At 43.5% G+C, this 19,926-nt stretch overlaps 2 protein-coding genes across 3 annotated transcripts in view; one reads left to right on the forward strand and one right to left on the reverse strand.

Moving 5' to 3' along the window:
• Window positions 1–19,926, reverse strand: part of UBAC2 (UBA domain containing 2) — a 298,565-nt gene that overhangs the window by 222,753 nt on the left and 55,886 nt on the right. The gene's annotated exons all lie outside the window — the stretch shown is intronic.
• On the forward strand, window positions 1,608–19,115 carry GPR18 (G protein-coupled receptor 18). The gene is made up of 2 exons (XM_075336717.1): window positions 1,608–1,675; window positions 16,974–19,115. The coding sequence occupies exon 2, from the start codon at window positions 17,003–17,005 to the stop codon at window positions 17,993–17,995; it is 993 nt and encodes a 330-aa protein (XP_075192832.1). The 5' UTR covers window positions 1,608–1,675; window positions 16,974–17,002; the 3' UTR covers window positions 17,996–19,115.

Here is a 19,926-nt window from a genome sequence, read left to right on the forward strand (position 1 = left end):
GCGCTGTATACAACTCTTCCAGCTGCCCTGATGCCGGGTGGCTCGCTGGTTAATAATGGGGTTAGGGCTAGCTGTATATTATCAACTGGCCCTAAGCCCGAAATTCATGGTGTCACGCCAATATTAGACATGGCCACCATGAATTTCTAGTAAAGATAAAAAAAAAAAAAAAAAAAACAACACACAGAAAAATATTTTTATTAGAAATAAAACACAACACAATTAGTGACTCCAACTTTATATAACTAAAGAACCCCCCCTCCGCAGTAATCCTGGGTCAAGGTGCCGTCCAATCCGGATCCAAAATAATCTGATTGGTTTGCTGGAAGGCAAAGCGATCAGATGATTTGTCAGGTTCAAGGACGTGAATCACATCACACATCAGCTGATTGTATAAACGCCGTTTATACAATCAGCTGATGCATGAGTAAGAAAAAAAAAAGCTACTCATGTGCTGACTCCCATCCGATCGCTGCAGGACCCGGCGGTAATCAGCTGATGAAGTCTACTGACGGCATCAGCTGATAGTTTAAGCCAGCCGGACGGTAAAAAGCCGACCTCACCACTGCACTTATACTGTCAGCTGATGCGTCAGGTGACCACATCAGCTGATCACCGCCAGGTCCTGCAGCTATCGGACGTGCCCGGGAGTCTGCACACAGCCGGAGCAGGGGTGGCGGTACCGAGAAGAGGAGCTGGGAGCGGACATGTCGGGAGTCTGCAGACCGGTGAGTATGACTTTTTTTTTTCTACTGTTCACTTTTGATTTCGCAGCTGCTTCCACCTCCCGCCTGGACATGGCGCCGGACGGGAGGTGGAAACAGCGGTTGCGGTACTGGGAGGATTCACGCTTCTGTGTTTACCAGCAGAAGGAATACTCTTCCTGTACACGTCACTGTACTACCCACCCCATGTGTTTATAGCTGCGTTTTTAGTCATAGAAACGCACTAAAACGCAGCTATATTTGCAATTTGCGTTTTTCATTGCGGTTTTGAACATCTCATTGAACTCAATGGGTGGAAAACGAAGTGAAAAACGCAAAAATAATTGACATGCTGCGTTTTTGTGGGCACCACAAAAACGTAGCTAAAAAAAACGCTGTGTGCAGACAGCAAAAATGAAAACTCAAACTTTGCTAGTGAAGCAAAGTCATGCAGTTTTCTGAACAAAAATGCACCTGAAAAACGCGCAAAAACGCCGCACAAAACGCACTGTGTGCACATATCCTTATAGTGGCAATGTCTGAACGTATTGCTCTATCTTCCCCCAATCTGCTGTATGTGTCAGTAACTACTCTACATCCTCATTCTAGCATTCAACCACTAAGGGTATTCACTGCAAAAGAAGTTTCAGTTCTGTAAGACATTGTCCTATATGATTTTATGGGAGGCATTATAAAACAGACGACGGTATTTTTGTCCAGGCACATAATCCTCGCCCACCATTACTTCTTGCATTTTACAAATAAGGTCAATAAAGATGCTAGTTCCCGTGAAGTTTTGAGGGAGGATACTTTTTTGTACAGGGTTTCAGCCGGCTTGACATCTGATTCACACTTTGCTTTCATTTCCTGACTTCAAGTACCCTAAAAGCAGTCTGCAGGAGGAAGTCCCATTCTTGAGATCATCTGCAAAGCAGAGACCACGGAGCACAAGACGCACTATGAACTGATGGGTAAGTGCAAATAGTCCATCATTTTAGAAATGAAGTAAATAGGGGACAGATCAGTTACTGCATCCTTAACCCTTTCTCCTATAATTTGAATGGAAATTTTAGTTTGTTTAGCACCAACAGTGTCCACATATTCTGATAGACTCCATACCGGAATCCTTAACACAGATTATACAGTTATATTACACTTACTGAATTAATCTGTATGTATAGACAAGCCAACATGGCTCTGGGTGGAGCGCTTATTGAGCTCTTGGCTTCGAAATCAGTTTGGCATCTTATTTAGCATTGTTGTAAAGACCACAGATATATGAAGCTTTCTACTGAACAACATTTAGTCTAGTCTATTTGCTTTGCAACAAAGGAGGAAGGTTGCCCGAGCCTACAGATCCACCATTATTATTTATTGAATCAATGGTTATAGCTGTTAGGATGAGGCCATTTCTAGCTGTATTGCTAGTCTTCATCACTGATGCAAAATGCACTGGTATATTACTAAAGCTAATTGAACCTGTCATCTGATTAATGCTGCCCAAGCTACGGGCACCATGAATCAAAACACCATGTGTCGTTTCAAAGGAAACAGATTTAGAAAAGTCGGTTGGGGACTGTAGGTCTCAGATGAATAACTTCTCCCCACCCCACCGCTCTAGACAGAAAGGTCTCTAAATACACAGGTGATCTGCCTTGGACAAATCTTCCTATTTATGCCCAGATGGCTTTTCAAAGTATATTTTCTCTGACATGCCATAGCGTTTCAGAGTAAAATATACATGGCCAAGACAACATAGAGTATCTAATTCATGCTGCCACTAGTCTAGAAAAATTAATCTGATAACAGGCTCCCCTAAAATAGATGCCTGTGCATTTGCCTCAGTGACCAAAGCCTTCACCCACACTGATAACCTCAAAGTTTTGTGTGTTAGATTAGTTGAGATAAAAAACAAGGACTGTTGGGAAGTCTAGTGACATTAATGAGGGATAAGGTTATTGGCTTCTTCATCCATATGTGTGTCAGTGAAATGAACCCCTTAGTGACGGAGCTAATTTTCACCTTAATGACCAGACCAAATTTTGCAATTCTGACCAGTGTCACTTTATGAGGTTATAACTCTGGAACGCTTCAACGGATCCCAGTGATTGAGATTGTTTTTTCGTTACATATTGGATGTCATGTCATGTTAGTACCAAATTTTGGACAACATTTTTTGCATTTATGGAAAAAAATTGAATTTTGGCAAAAATTTTGAAAATGTAGCAATTTTCAACTTTTGAATTTTATACCGTTAAACCAGAGAATTCTGTCACACAAAATAGTTAATAAATAATATTTCCCACATGTCTACTTTACATCAGCACAATTTTGGAAACAAATTGCTTTTTTTGTTAGGAAGTTAGAAGGGTTCAAAGTTCATCAGCAATTTCTCATTTTTACATCAAAATTTACAAAACCATTTTATTAGGGACCACTTCACATGTGGCGCACAACATCGCTAACACCCGTCACACGGACTTACCTTCTCTGCGACGTCGCTGTTGCCGGCGCACCGCCTCCTTTCTAAGGGGGCGGTACGTGTGGAGTCACAGCGACGTCACACGGCAGCCGTCCAATAGCAGGGGAGGGACGGAGATGAGCGTCTGGAACATGCCGCCCACCTCCTTCCTTCCTCATTGCCGGTGGACAGAGGTAAGGAGATGTTCGTCACTCCTGCGGTGTCGCACATAGCGATGTGTGCTGCCACAGGAACGACAAACAACATCGCTACTGATCAGACAACGATTTTTCATAAATAAACGATCTCTCTCAGAAAACTGATTTTTGCCTCTTTTGCGATCGTTTAAGGACGCTCTAGCCTGTAACATGCTGCGATGACGCTAACGACACCGGATGTGCGTCAGAAACACCGTAACCCCGATGATATATCGTTAGCGATGTTGCAGCGTGTAAATGGCCCTTAAGATGACTGGTGCAAAAACTTTGTGAGTGATCAAATCTTGGAATTATTTGTCCGATGATCAGATGTTTCAAAAACATTTGCATGGTCCACATTCTGGAGTACGCAGAAGGAATCTGTGGGGTAAAGGACGGGTCGGGGTACCAGGGAGGATGGGGGACTGCAGAACTAGGTCCTGCCCCTAATGCTTCAGCAGTGATGACTAGTGGGATGTGGGACCCCGTGGAGGAAGCCGAATCGTCACCGCTATCTGAAAACATCTCTCTTTCTGAGGCCGATTTGGTCTCTGACCCGGAACTGCCAGACGCAAGTAGTGAGTACGCTTGCTCAGCAGTAAACATTTTGCGGGCCATGGTTTTTTTTTACGTATTCCTGCCTAACAAAAAATAAACCTAAATCTAATCTAAGGCTATGTGCCCACGCTGCGGAAAATTTGCGGAATTTGCCGGTATTTTTGAGGAAATTCTGCAGATTTTTCAAGAATCCGCAGTACAGCGAGTCCCCAGCCATTTCTATGGCATTTGAGGAGTGCTGTGGCCATGCTGCGCTTTTTTCCGCAGCAGAAATAATGCGGATTTCCCTGCGGAAAAATCTGCAGCATGTGAATTATTCCTGCAGATTTCTCTGCAGGGTCCCATACTTACCTGCCTTGATAGAACACACCGGTGTCACTTCCTCCGATGCAGTGGACCCAGGAGCAGGAAGGAGGAGGTGGGTGGGGCCTGCACGAGCTCCAGTCATGTGACAGCCAGAGCTAGTGCAGGCCCGCCCACCCTCTCCTGCAATGTGCAGATAGACACAGCCGGAAAGTGAAGTGCTGTGTGATGAAGGTAAGTATGAACTCACCGATCACTGCAGCACTTGTTCTGCATTGAGGATTCAGTGCCGAAGCCATGGTACTGTATCCTCAATGCAGAATGACCGCAGCATATCCGCAGGACATTCCGCAATAAAACCGCAGTATTGAAACAGAGAAAGCTGTATTGCGGTTTTCTGGGAACTCCTGTGGAATGTCACTTTCTCCATGGGGATCAAAGTGGAGAAGGAGAAGGGGTTAAACCCGCGCAATCCGCCAGATAAATTCAGAGGAGATGTTGATAATTCAGAACATTCTTTTATTCCATTTATCTGGCGGATTGCGCGGGTTTAACCCCTTCTCCACTTTGATCTGCAAACACGTGGGGCCGCTGCAGCCGCCATTATCTGATGCTATCTATGGTGGTTGTGACCTCTCACAACCTGAATCGGTGAGTGTATTGTGATATATGCTAAACCGTATGTGTAATCTGGTAAAACCCTATCAGCGCTTCTCTTTTCTAGTTTCCACTTTCTCCATGGGAACATAACCTTACACTAGTATTTTTTTTTTTTTTTTAAGAACCCTAACCTTAATCCTAACCCTAAAAAAGATTTATAAAGATTATAAAAAATAAATTATTGATTAGGGAAATGACGCAATGAGGGATGATGAATGACGAAGGGAGGGATGATCAGAAAATTGGAAATCGATTATGAGGAATGGAGTTGATTTATCACTTTTTATCTCTAATATGGCAGCACGTAGTGTCTCTCTCTTCTCTCCCAGATCAACTACAAGGGAGGGGGAGGAGAGAGGCAGACCTCAGTGCTGCCATATTTATCAAATATTGGCAATTTGACTACTGTGATAGATCCCATCACAGTATTCAAATCTCAACAGCCAATCAGAATTTTTTTGGGTTGCCGGGTGCAGGAGGCAGATTATGCCAGGCACACTGCGCATGCGCCCGCCATTTTCCTGTAAAAGAGAAGGGGGGCCATGGGGGGGCCGCGATTTTTTATTGAGGTACTGGGGGGGGGGGGGGGGGGGGGACAGGAGATCCCAGATCGGGTGGGAGAGAGACCGTTCGGAACAGCGATTTAGGACTCCGGTGGACCGGAGGGGGCTTTGGAGAACCGGAAGGGGCTCCGGGGGACCAGAGACCGCTCCGGGTGTACCAGAGGAGGGCTCAGGGGTAGGACAATTTCCCTCCGATCTGAAATGTTTGATCATTTCAGATCAGGGGGAAATTAATACAGAGGCGGCGTCAGTTTAGGGCGCGCTCCGGCGCCATCTTGGGTGTTCCGGAGATGGGGGGGATTTCTCCGGTACCGGGGGTCCTTGGGGGCACTAGAGGCTTATATTTCTTTCTCATCTGACATGTTTGATCATGTCAGATGAGAAAAAAAAAATCGGTATTATCTGCCATTTCTTTTTTTTATGTGATCGGCGGTATATGGTGTATACCGGCGATCACATTATCAGGGATCAAAAAAACACCCAGATTCATAACCTTGGGGGTCTGAGCTACATCCGGTAGCTGAATCCCCCGATATTTTCCGTCGCTAGGGGGGCAATACAGTCTTTTTTTGGCAGGACGTCTCAAAGCGTTGGAACAGAAAAAGTACCCTGCTTTTCTGACGTTTTGAGACGTTACGCCGTCGTTATGGGGTTAAGGAACAATGGCAGCCTAGGATAGAAGTGCAAGGAGTTTTTATGTCCCTCAAATAAGTAAGTTTTACACCCTGAAAAGCATGCCATGAATCTCTGGAAATAAGGTATACAAATGGAGAATACCTCTGGCTCCTTGTCTGTGCATCATTCTCCAGGACAGCCCCTTCATTATCAAAATTGGTAAAGGTCTCAGCAGACAGGCAGCAACTGATCAGAGTGTAAAAGCCTATCCTAACAATAATTGATTACTTTCTGGAATATGAAGATCCCATTAAAGAGAACCTGTCACCCTATTATAGAGAAGGAGCTGAGTAGACTGATATACCATGCAGCTAACCATTATTGGCACACTTTCATTTTTTTCATAGATTATACAATATATTCAGAAATGAATGGAAATATTCCAAAGTTATACACTCAGAACTCTTTAATCAGTTGTCCAAAGTAATACAACAATAAAACATTGTCAACTTATATGTTGCAATTTCAAAGAAGAAACCAAATAAGCAGTTTGTTCCAGCTCTTGAATGTTTGCAGGGTTCTTTTTCCCCAATAGCAGATGTCAGCTCACCCCAAAGATTTTCAATGGGATTGAGGTCAGGACTTATTGCTGGCCATTTTAAAATAGTTCATATTTCACATTTGCCTCTTATTGATCTGATTAGGCGGCGTATGTGCAGTGCCCGGTTGCGGCCACTATCAGAAGATGGCGCAGTTCTTGAACGGAGCATTTCCAGTTGCCTGCTGCCACCAGGACCGAGAACAGCTGATCGGCGGGTGTGTCGGGTGTCGGACCCCGGCCGATCAGATATTGATGGCCTATAAAAGTAGGGGACAACCTCTTTAAGTCATATGTAGTGTCTCTGCCTTTGATGCGGGCTTGCATAATGATCCGACATCTTTCCCTGCACATGAGGGCTTATCTGATAAGCTGTCATGTGCCTTTAAAAGGTACCTTCACACATAGCGAGATCGCTAGCGAGATCGCTGCTGAGTCTCAGATTCTGTGACGCAACAATGACCTCGCCAGCGATCTCACTACGTTTGACACATAGCAGCGACCAGGCCCCTGCTGGGAGATCGCTGGGCATGTCTAAATGGCCTGGACAATTTTTTGATCGTCAAGGTCATGCTGGGCAGGATGCATCGGTGTGTTTGACGCCTTACCAACGACCTCGTTGACGACTCAGAGCTCAGACACGTGCCACCGAGATCGTTATACAGGTCGCCACGGTATCGTTGCTGCATCGTTGGGAAGATCTGACTGTTTGACACCTCACCAGCGACCATGTAGTGACTTACCAGTGATCCTTATCAGGTTTTATTGTTGTCGGGATCGCTGGAAAGTCGTTAAATGTGATGGGGGCTTTACAGTTGTACATGGAACAGAGATCCGTCTGCGGCTTTTAACCAGTTAAATCCCATTGTCAATCTCAGACAGTGGGATTTAACACACAGATCACTCCCTGCTCTAATCGGCACACCCGTGACGTTGTCACAGAACGCCAATAGGTTGTCATGACAGCCAGGAGTCAGCTAATGATCTCCATGTCTGTCTTGACAATCTTCCTGTGAACGCCGGCCCGGCAGTGAGCCGACATTCATAGGAGATGGTAAGTTCAGCTATACAGAGCAATGCAGATACACGCACGAGTAGTGCAGATGCATCTGACGATCGCAGCTTCATGTCCCCTAAGGGGACTAGTTAGTACAATAAAAAGTGTATAAAAAAATATTAACAGTATGAAAAAAAAGCACAAAAGTTCAAAAGACCCCCCTTCTGCTCCATTGAAAATAAAATTAAAAAACAACAAAAAAACAACTACACATATCACTGCATTCAGAGATGGCCGTTCAAGATATTAAATAAATTAATCTGATAGGTAAACAGCGTAACAAAAAAAAAAAAAAACAAACACACCAGAATTAAGTTATTTTGGCTGCAGCAACATTGCAATAAAATGCACTGGGAGGTGTCAAAACATTATATCTAAGCCAAAATGGTATCAGTAGAAATGTCAGTTCAGGGCACAAAATATAAAGTGCTCCACAACCCCAGATCCTGACAATTGAAAACATTACAGGTCTCAGAAGGTGGCGACAAAAGCAACATGTTTTTGTGGGGGTTTTTTGCACTTGGAATTTTTGCCATTTTCCAGTACACTATATATGACAATTAATGGTGTCTTTCAAAAGTAGATCTCATCCTGAAAAAAAAGCCCTAATTTCAATATATTCATGAAAAATAAAAAATTATGGCTCCTAGAAGACAGGGAGGAAAAAACAAAAGTGCAAAAAACAAAAATGGCCATGGCGTGAAGTTTAAACACTGGTTATACTGAATCTTTTCTCATAAAACGGTCTTATAATCTGCTCAGCTCCTCCTACTGAATAACATGATGTCAGAAGATCGGACGGCAATTTCACGGTTCCCTTTAAGTTATTAACTTATTCCTCTCGTCTCACTGAGAAAACAAACGTGAAAAACTGTTCACCTGACTGCTATCTAAGGTGTATGGCCATTTACATATTTAAAGAAGTTGAGTCACATTACTGCTCTTTGTTTTAGGCCTGCGCCACACATCCGTGCCTCCGGCACGTGTTTGTCATTTTTTACACGTACCGGCGGCACGGAGACACTTTAACCAATGCTACCCTATTGTAGCAGGCACACACACGTAAAACCACACGGAACGTGTGTCCGTGTGCGTTTGTACGTGTGTGCGTTTTTGAAAGCGCTGACATGTCCGTTTTTTTCACCGGCAGCACGGGTGTCACACGGCCCGCACCCGCACCACACGGGTGTAGTGTGGATGCGGTCCCGTGTGACACGCGCCGGAGAAAACACACATGTCAGTGAAAAAAAAAAAAACATTAACTCACCTTCTCCAGCCCTCCTGTCTCCGCCGCTGCTGCCTCTTGCTGCCGACCGCCGCTCATTATTCTCATTGAATATTCACTTCACTGCCTGGCAGCAGCAGCAGCGGGGAGACGGGAGGGCTGGAGACCGAGGATCAGCACCACGGACAGCAGCGCGGACATCAGGAAGGACCAGGTGAGTATAATAATTACCGATTCTACGTGTGCTATCGCGGATAGCACACGTAGAACACACGTGTCACGCACGTACCAGAGACACGTACTTACCTGCACGCAACACGCAGGGAAAATACGTGTCTCTCGGCACGTGCGTGAATTTCACGTGAGTGTGGCAGAGGCCTTAAGAAGCAACTGGCAAAAACCTCTAATTAGCTACATTATCCGGCATCCACTTCTGCACTGTGTGGCAGCCTGGCTCTAAAATCTAGCCTCCTGGGTGTCTCTTGATATTACTGTGCCTCTAGGCCAGAGTTCCCCATTCTGTGGCTTAGGAGCCACATGTAGCTCATGGGCCTATGATATGTGCCTCGCGGCTTCTACCAGGTTGGTGCAGTAGTACACTTTATAGCAAAAACCTATGAAAAGCAGATCTCTCTGTGAGTGGTCCATCACAGAAGAGCAAGCAGATTCGGGGAGGTGGGGGAGAAAGAAATATTGTAAGCTGGGGATAAGATGATGCTGTAATTCAGATCAGGTACTTGAAGATGGACGCAATAATGAGTGTGACTGTGATACAGAAATACCAAATGGGCTTAAAGTGGCAACTTTGGATGCAAGTATACAGTCTATATGGGAGGGGGGCACATGGCCTCAATCAAAGTTTTCCCCACAGAAAACAAACTATCATCACACTGGTTATGGTATCATCAAACCGGCTATGGTGGGTTCTGAATTGCACTACTGTGGAGGTGAGGGGGCGCTGGATGTGGCTGGCGACCATCTCTCAGAGCTGAAGCTGACTTTAAGTAAAAAAGGTTGGAGGACCCTGCCTTATGTCTTGAAGTCAGGAGAGTTAGTAATCGTAAGAGGCACCCAGGATGCCCACATTCCAGTGCCGACCAAAATAATTTTCTCATTGCCCTGGTCGGGCTATTAGTACTGAAGTAGATGCTGGACCAGGGTACTGCAAACCTGTTTCCTCATCTCTATGTAATTATATATAAAATGGAGAAAAGTACAACAAGTAAAGCAAAATCAATGCACGAAACAAAAGAGTTACAATTCACTGCTTCCCCTGCTCACCCTGTGTGACAGCATCTGTGATTGGTTGCAGTCAGACTGCCGGTGTGTGCCTGTGTCTGTGATTGGTTGTGGAGTGTAAAAATAAATAATTGGAAAAAATAGCGTAGGATTCCCCCGAATAGTGATACCCAGTGCAGATAAAAGTTAAACAAATGAGTCTCCACAAAACCATATTAAACCTGATAAGGGAGCGGGGTACCCAAGGGGTCACCCTACCACCAACACAAACTCCATGAACAATCGCAAACACAGAGGACAAAGGAGTTAATTGTGTAAAATTAAATCTCTACTTATTATTAGAAGTGATAGATTTTTTTATATATATTTTTTCTATATGCAAAAGAAGTGATGACACAAATACACATAAAAGCACATAAACACATAAAAAGGAGGGACGTCAAAAATGTACAGAGAAATAGGGGGCAATACTGCACAGGCACAAAAAGAGTTAATATGCTAGAGAATAAGTATATAGCACCCAAAACTAGTGGCAGTTAGTATCATGGGAAAAAGGGTCACAGATAATCAAAGGTAATGACTATCCCCCAATTTAAGGTGCCAGAGTGCAAGTGAGAGAGCATGTAGAATATTATCATACTAGTAAAGAGCCCAGTGTTTTATAATGCCAATCAATAACAATGTCTCAGGAAGGAAAAGTTCCCTCACACATCCACCGATGTACGTTTCACATGTGGTTTCTTCAGGGAGGGAGAGTGTATTTGTGTCATCACTTAATTTGCATATAGAAAAAATATATATAAAAATATATCACTTCTAAAATTAATAAAGAGAGATTTAATTTAACACAATTAACTCCTTTGTCCTCCTGTGTTTGCCAGTGCAGATAAAGCAGATGGCTACGGGCTGCAGTCCCCAGCTGTGTGCGTTATCTTGGCAGTGTATTAAAATACCAGGGACCCCATGAGGCTGCTTTTTTCTTTAATTATTAAATAAATAATTTAAAAAGTCGGAGTGCGGTCCCCCTGAATTTTGATACCCAGCAAAAATAAAGTGGACAGCTGGGGGCTGGAATGCTGAGGCAGGGGAATGGTTATTAGGTCCCGCAGCATAAAAATAATAGCCTGTGCAGCCGCCCCAGAATTGTTGCATTTATTAGATGTGACAATTCCAGCACTTTGCTTATCTCGATTGCCCTGGTGCAGTGGCAAGAGCGGTAATATAAGGGGTTAATAACTGCTGTGATTTGTAAAAAAAAAATTTAAAAAAAAAAAATCACAGCGGTCATCAAGCTCGAGGTTAATAATGGAGAGGGGTCTATGAGATCCACCCATTACTAACCCTGTAAATAAAAAGAAATAAAACAAAAAAAAAAAACACACAGAAAAATCCTTTATTTTAAAAAACAAAAACACCATCTTTCACTAATTTATTATCCCCAAAAACACTCCTGCATGTCCAAAATAATCCACACGAGGTCCCACAACGATCCTGGCTGTGCTACATCCTGTGGCACAGTGCATGTTTATATTAGAAAACATGACCGCTCACTGCAGCATCACTGACGTCACTGAGTTCCCCTGAAATTACAGCTGGAGGTTCACACGGAACCCCACCTCAAGTGAACTGATTAAACTCACTGACCTCACTTCAGGTGAAGCCATTGAACCTAATTCTATATTACCGGATTATGCTATGTGCACACGTTGAATATTTGGTAGCTATGTGCACACGTTGAATATATGGTAGCAAACATTTCTGCACCAAATCTGCATCTCCTGGCAAAAAAAACCTCACCAAAACCACATCAAAACGCATGCAATATTGGTGCGTTTTTTTGCCAGGAGATGCAGATTTTTTGCAGATATGTCTGCACCCATATACTCAATGTGCACACATTGCCTAATCTGGTAATCCGACATTCAGTTCAATGACTTTACCTAAGGTGAGGTCACAGAGTTCAGCAGAGGTCAGCTCACCTAAGGTCACAGCTGGGGTACCTTGAGAACCTCCAGCTGTGACCTCAGGTGAACTCAGTGATGTCTCCGCTCAGAATTGAGGCTCAGTCAGTGTTTCTCTCAGGGAAGAGGCAAATATTTATCCATGCAAAACGCGCGTTGGAAGGAGTTTTTCTAAACACATGTGAAGTGCTGAGTGAGGTCTATCCACCCATGGGTAAGCTGTAAGATTGCATTATAATTTCTAAACACTACTGGAATTAACCTCTATACAGTACTCCAGCCTCTCAATGAGAGAGCTGGTGTTTCTGCACTAATGCATATTATAATGTGATTAATAATCCACTACCGATAGCACAATTTACATCAAGATGTCAGTTCCCAAATTCAGTGAGAAAACTAAGATACTGAGCTGCCAGTGACAAACCGGAAAACACTGAATGGCCTGACAACCTTAAGCACTTATTTTTAGAAGATGCTATTAGTCACTCAAGTATGTTTGAAGTAAAACCAGTTTACATGTGGTTGTGGCCTTAGATGCCGCTGAATCTTCTCCATGAAAGATTATTTAGAGAATGAACCATCAGAGAAGTATAAACTGCAGAAGTGATAGAATTACACGCAGTAAACAATGTCTGGCATGCAAAGGCAAATTTCCATCCTACAAAAGTCCCTTTAATGAAGCAGGATTTCTGTCCTTATATGGACTATACCCGTGACCAGATTAATTAAAATGTTTAGAGCTTAAAACATTTCTTTACACAAAAGTTTCCAGAAATTTCAAAGTACACAAAAATATGGCAGAAAGTAACAAAAAAAAACCAACTATTTTTGTATCTAGATGATACAACTACAAGACATCTCAGATGAATTATAAGATGATAATGTGCTTCCCAAAAATAAGAAAGGGTCTTGTATTATTTTTTAGTCCAAAAGAAGGGTTAGGGCTTATTTTTAGGGGAAGTGTTATTTTTATTTTTATTTTTTTTTATAAACAAAAAATTCCATCTATTCTTGAATAAAAATAAATTAACATTTATTCAAATATAATCATACAATAATATCTCTCCAAACCTGAAGTTCATCGTGAATTTCTTGAGATCCTATTTCCTTTTTCCATGTATAACAATCTACATTAACCAGTATTGATGGACAAAAATCAAAAAGTGTCCAGACAGCTACCAGGAAACAAGAAAAAAGTAAGAAAGCCCTACTCACAAATTACATATAGCCCTGGATAAATTATAAAAGTGTATCTTTATTACTTTTATCACCAGGTTTTTGCCACCTAATCTGAGAGCCCCATATGTGTCACTTTTTAGTGTGAAGGCACCCTTACTGAGCGGCTTTGCCTTTTTGTTCATTAATTCACTGTTTTATCAGCAGGAGATTATCATTATAGGGCTAGTAAACCTGATGCCATGTAATCCTCTATACTTATGATCTTTGTATATCCCTGTCTCCAATAATGAGTGACAGCTTTCTGCCTACGCACAGAGTACACAGAAGGCTGTCAATCCGTGGTGTGGGCGGGTTTGTAAGCGGTTCAGCATTCAGAGAACTGTTATATCTGCAGTAGAGATAAGTGAATTTATCAAAACTGCAGCAAGCAGCCCAGAATTAATAAACCGCTGCAGCCTCTTACATCATACTGAGTGTTGAGGTAGCAAAAACCTGATAACAGATTCCCTTTCCAAGATTTCTAAATACAATAACAATTGGCAGCAGGCAACTAGTTTGGACATCAATATCAGCTAAACTAAAGTACGGTTTCAAAAAACCACAGAAACGCCTGTCTTTCAGTTTTCTGCTTTAATGGTTACTACCGTAGCAGTAGTACCCGGCGTTGCCCACGACAGAAACTAAGTCTCTCCCCCACTCTATGCCCCACTCTCTCTTACCATTGAAATCATATTATCTGACACATAAGCTGTGTTATACTAAGGCGGGCTTTGCACGTTGCGACATCGCAAGCCGATGCTGCGATGTCGCACGCGATAGTCCCCGCCCCCGTCGCAGGTACGATATCTTGTGATAGCTGGCGTAGCGAACATTATCGCTACGCCAGCTTCACATGCACTCACCTGCCCTGCGACCGTCGCTCTGGCCGGCGACCCGCCTGCTTCCTAAGAGGGTGGGGCGTGCGGCATCATAGCGACGTCACACGGCAGGCAGCCAATAGCGGCGGAGGGGCGGAGATGAGCAGGATGTAAACATCCCGCCCACCTCCTTCCTTCTCATTGCAGCCGGGAGGCAGGTAGGAGATGTTCCTCACTCCTGCGGCTTTACACACAGCGATGTGTGCGGCCGCAGGAACGAGGTACAACATCGAACCTGTCTCTGCACTGCATTATGGAAATGTCAGAGAATACACCGATGATACGATAACAACGCTTTTGCGCTCGTTAATCATATCATCTAGGATTTACACACTATGATGTCGAAAGTGACGCCGGATGTGCGTCACTTTCGATTTGACCCCCCCGACATCGCACATACGATGTTGCAACGTGCAAAGCCGCCCTAAGAATGTCCTCTGTTGCCTATAGCAACCAATCAGAGCTCCTATTAATGACCTGTAGCAAAATAGATGGAGGGCTGTGATTGCTTGCTATAGGCCACCTGATAAATATCCAGGCTAACTGTCAAAACAGCCAATATAGGGTTAAAATTTCCCCTCAAAACATAGTCTATGACATCAAATAAGGTGGCTGTGCCAAATTTTGAAATTGTAACTGTGACAGTGCGGATTCCTTTAGTGGATATACACACATACCGTTCACGTACATACACTCAGCTCTATATATTCGACTAGCTGTAGTACCCAGCGTTGCCCATAACTGTCTCTCTTTGTCGCTCTCTCGGTCCGTCTATCTCTCCCTCTCTCTGTCCGTCTGTCTCTCTCTCTCTTTCCCCGTCTCTCTCTCTCTCCCCCCACGTCTCTCTGTACCCACGTCTCTCTCTCTCTCGGTCTGTCGCTCTCTCCCGGTCCGTCTCTCTTTCTCTTTCCCCGTCTCTCTCCCCATCTCTCTCTCTCTCTCCCCGTCTCTCTCTCTTCCTGCCTCTCTCTCTCCCCGTCTCTCTCTCTTTCCCCATCTCCCTCTCTCTCCCCGTCTCGCTCTCTCTCTCTCCCAGTCTCCCTCTCTTTCCCCGTCTCCCTCTCTCTCCCGATCTCTCTCTCCCCCCCAGTCTCCCTCTCTCTCCCAGTCTCCCTCTCTCTCCCAGTCTCCCTCTCTCTCCCAGTCTCTCCCCCCCACCCCGTCTCCCTCTCTCTCCCAGTCTCCATCTCTCTTTCCCCGTCTCTCGCTCCCCTTCTCTCTCAAATCAAATTAAATCAAATAGGTTTTATTGGCAGGACCAAACTACAATTAGCATTGCCAAAGCAAGAAAAGAAGTCTGACAGGGGAAAGGGTTAGGGTTCTGGGGATGGGGTGTTGGGGCCACAATTTGGGGAATGATGGTCCATTTGGAGGTCTTTAGTACTCCTCAGCTTATAACATGTGGTGACATATCGGGCGGCGATCTCCACCATTGATTCTTCTTCCCCTAGTAGGATGCAGAGTTTCCTCTCCTCGATCATGGATGGAAAGTCCGGGGTATAAGCGGTAAGTATCTGGAAGTGGGAGGCCCTCACTGCTGTGTATTTGTTACAGTGCAGCAGTAAATGTGCCTTGTCCTCCAGAGCCCGCTGCTGGCAGTGCTACTACAGTCTGTTCTCCCGCAGCTTGTATGTCTGTCAGTGCCGCCCTGTTTCCACCTCTAGGCTGTGGGCACTCAGTCTGTACAGGCTCAGTGTCTGCCTGTCTTTGGGGTGGCGTAACCTTTCCAGATATGGGGCCAGAGTGTAGTCCCTCCGGAGTGACCGGTAGATGGTAGGTCTCTGGGAGTGCTCTAATTCACTCTTCCAATCCTCTATGTATTGGATCTTGCAGCTCTCTGAGATCTCTTTTATTTGGGCTTTAGTCAGGGTGTGTTGCTGACTTTGGCTGTACTGGCTGCCGGGGTTCCTGGCTTGCTCTGGCTCAGCAGGGCTTTATGATGGTAGGAGCTGGGGATGCTGTTCTGTATGTGCGCCTGGTGTGACAGCGTCGTCTCTCTCTCTCTCTCCCAGTCTCGCTCTCTCTGCCCCGTTTCTTTCTACCCAGTCTCTCTCTCTCCCAGTCTCTCTGTCCGTCTCTCTCTCTCTGTCCGTCTCACTCTCTCTCTCAGTCTCTTTCTGTGTGTGTCTCTATGTCTGTGTCTCTTTCTGTGTCTTTTTCTGTGTTTATGGGTCTCTATATGTCTCTTTCCTGGTCTATAATAGGAGTCTATAATAACAGATCCGTTCCCAGCTCCATTGACTTTAATGTAAGGAGGTTTTTTGGACGAATAAATGTAAAGCGTGGGGTTAAATTTTCCCCTCAAACCATAGTCTATGACGTTCCCTGAGGCAACTGAGGTGGCTGTGCAAAATGTTGTGATTGTAAATGCGATGGTGCGAATTCTATCCATCTTTCCAGGACTCCTTAACCTATTCTAGACATAGGACATACATGTACATATCAAGTGAAAGCAGCAGGCTCAGAAATTGAGTCCTATCCATACAGGACCGGTGCCAGCTGTTCTATACAGCTGACACCTGCCTCTAACCACAGTGACTGGAGCTAGCTAAAATCAGCCAACCAATGGACATCAGCTTCCAATGTTGTTGCTCCAAAAAATGTCCATGTGCTGAATCATTTTAATATGCTTGTAACGGTCTTGTACATATTAATAAAATACATCTAACTGGCTTCTATTTGAGTCAGTTGCACTATGGGTATAAATATTGTGTTTCTCTCTTTCTGCTCCTCTAGGGACCAAGTTTTATCTATGAGAGTTAATAATGGAGAATGGAAATCAAAGCCAAGCCACTCTGCTGTATATCTGGCAGTTTGAGGAATATGGAATTGCAGCACTTGTATATTACAGCATTGTGCTGCCCGTCGGACTGTTTGTTAATATCACCGCACTTTGGGTCTTTAGCTGCACGACGAAGAAAAGAACAACTGTGACAGTGTACATGATGAACGTGGCACTGATCGACTTAATGTTTCTCTTGTTTGTTCCTTTCCGTATAATATACTATGCCAAACAATCCTGGGCCTTTGGCGATATCTTCTGTCGGATCATGGGTGCAATCACAGTCTTTTACCCGAGTGTCACGTTGTGGCTGCTTGCCTTTATAAGTGCTGATCGATACATGGCTATTGTGCAGCCCAAACACATCAAAGAACTTAAGAACATTTCTAAAGCAATGGCGGCATGCTTTGGGATTTGGATAATGACCATTGTAACCACAACCCCTCTGCTTTTTGTGTACGAGGATCCGGATAAAAAATATAATTATACCACATGTTTTAAACTGTTTGACATCATCCACTTCAAACAAAACAGCATTCTGAACTATGCTCGCCTGATATTCTTCTTCCTGATCCCTCTATTAATTATGATAGGGTGCTATAGTATCATAATCTACAGTCTAATCAGTGGCAGAACATCTCGACTCAAGCCTAAAGCTAAGAAGAAGTCAATCCGCATCATAGTGACTCTGATCGTGCAGGTTCTGGTCTGCTTTGTGCCCTTCCATGTCTGCTTTCTACTGACCATGATTCAGGAACAACAGAAATACTACATCACATTGGGAAAGGTGTCCACCTTCCTGATGAACCTTAGTACTTGTCTGGATGTGATCCTGTATTATATCGTCTCCAAGCAGTTCCAGGCTCGAGTCATCAGTGTTATCTGGTATAGGAACTATCTACGCAGTGTGCGGAGGAAGAGCATGAGATCTGGCAGTATCCGCTCCTTGAGCAATATCAACAGTGAAATGATGTGAACAGTATGTTTTATATGTACACAGAAAAAACATAATGTATATTCTTTTTAAGCCAAGTATAAAAGATTTTTTCTGAAAATGGCACATAAATGGCACAAAGTTAGGGTTCCTCCTAAAGGAATTTACAGGCATAGCATGCATAAAAATATGGAAATGAGCCTTACTCACCCCCCGCTACTCCACCAACTGCACAAGACCACTGGACTGTTGAGCCAATCACTGGGCTCAACAGTCTTGTGCCATCTACCTTGGTGTAACCATTGGGCCCAGAGATTGGCTGCAGCGGTCACGTGCTGTAACCGTGACTTCATTGCTGCTGCCATGTCACTAATGAGCAGGGACTGGTGTGGCAGGGGGTAAGATTAATGAAATTTCTAACTCTTCTAGAACTTGTCTCTAGACCTAAAAAGATATCCTGGAACTCACCTTTTATATATGAATATTTATCACTACCTTTATGAGTGAGAACTATGCTGATAGAAGTGGGCGGCAGAACAGAAATATTAAAAAAAAACAAACATACCACTGATAGCCAACATAAACAGATCCGCAAGAAATGTAAATTTTCCCCAGATTTTCTCTACAATTACCAAATCCCTCGGGCAATAACATAAGATTGGGTTATAGGAATATACAGATGTGTCCCGCCTTACTGCTCTTAGCTTAACATATTCCGATATATGTGGCGCAAAATGAGCAAGTATATAATAATAATAAAAAAAAAACAAAAAAAAAAAAAACAAACGTTGATATTGTTCTATTGCCACTAAATAATTGTCAATAAGTTAACACTCAAGGGTTTTACTAGAAAGACGTGGTATTGTATTGAATTGGTTTTGTGAGAAAATACAGTGTTCAGCCAAATTCAAAAAGATAAAAGTGAAATGGGCTTAGAGTGCAATTTTTTCATCTGCAAGTGTTGATTCATCTTATGTGTTAAGTTATTTCACTTCTGCAATGTCTTTTAAAGGCGATCTGTCAGTAGGATCCTCCCTCCTAAGCCCTCTATATGAGCATGTAGGTCATAAGAAGTTGAAATAAAATACCTTCATATCTGCAATCCAATATCCTATCCAGAGAAATCCACATTTTTCTTAATCTCTAAATGAGCTGTTAAGATCTACACCGTGTGCAGAATTATCAGGCAAGTTGTATTTTTGAGGATTATTTTTATTATTGAACAACAACTATGTTCTCAATCAACCCAAAAGACTCAAATATCAAAGCTTAATATTTTTGGAAGTTGGAGTGGGTTTTTTTAGATTTGGCTATCTTATGAGGATATCTGTTTGTGCAGGTAACTATTACTGTGCATAATTATTAGGCAACTTAATAAAACCCAAATATATTCCCATCTCACTTGTTTATTTTCACCAGGTAAACCAATATAACTGCACAAAATTTAGAAATAAATATTTCTGACATGCAAAAACAAAACCCCAAAAAATTAGTTACCAATATAGCCACCTTTCTTTATGATGACACTCAACAGCCTACTATCCATAGATTCTGTCAGTTGCTTGATCTGTTTACGATCAACATTGCGTGCAGCAGCCACCACAGCCTCCCAGACACTGTTCCGAGAGGTGTACTGTTTTCCCTCCTTGTAGATCTCACATTTTATGAGGGACCACTGGTTCTCTATGGGGTTCAGATCAGGTGAACAAGGGGGCCATTTCATTATTTTTTCATCTTTTAGATCTTTACTGGCCAGCCACGCTGTGGAGTAGTTGGATGCATGTGATGGAGCATTGTCCTGCATGAAAATCATGTTTTTCTTGAACTATACCGACTTCTTCCTGTACCACTCCTTGAAGAAGTTGTCTTCCAGAAACTGGCAGTAGGTCTGGGAGTTGAGCTTCACTCCATCCTCAACCCGAAAAGGTCCCACAAGTTCATCTTTGATGATACCAGCCCATACCAGTACCCCA

This window comes from Anomaloglossus baeobatrachus, chromosome 2 (genome assembly GCF_048569485.1).
Source record: "Anomaloglossus baeobatrachus isolate aAnoBae1 chromosome 2, aAnoBae1.hap1, whole genome shotgun sequence".
NCBI classification, from domain to species: domain Eukaryota; kingdom Metazoa; phylum Chordata; class Amphibia; order Anura; family Aromobatidae; genus Anomaloglossus; species Anomaloglossus baeobatrachus.

Coding starts and splice junctions, on each gene's coding strand:
- GPR18 (XM_075336717.1), top strand. CDS start 17,003: ATGGAGAATGGAAATCAAAGCCAAGCCACTCTGCTGTATATCTGGCAG.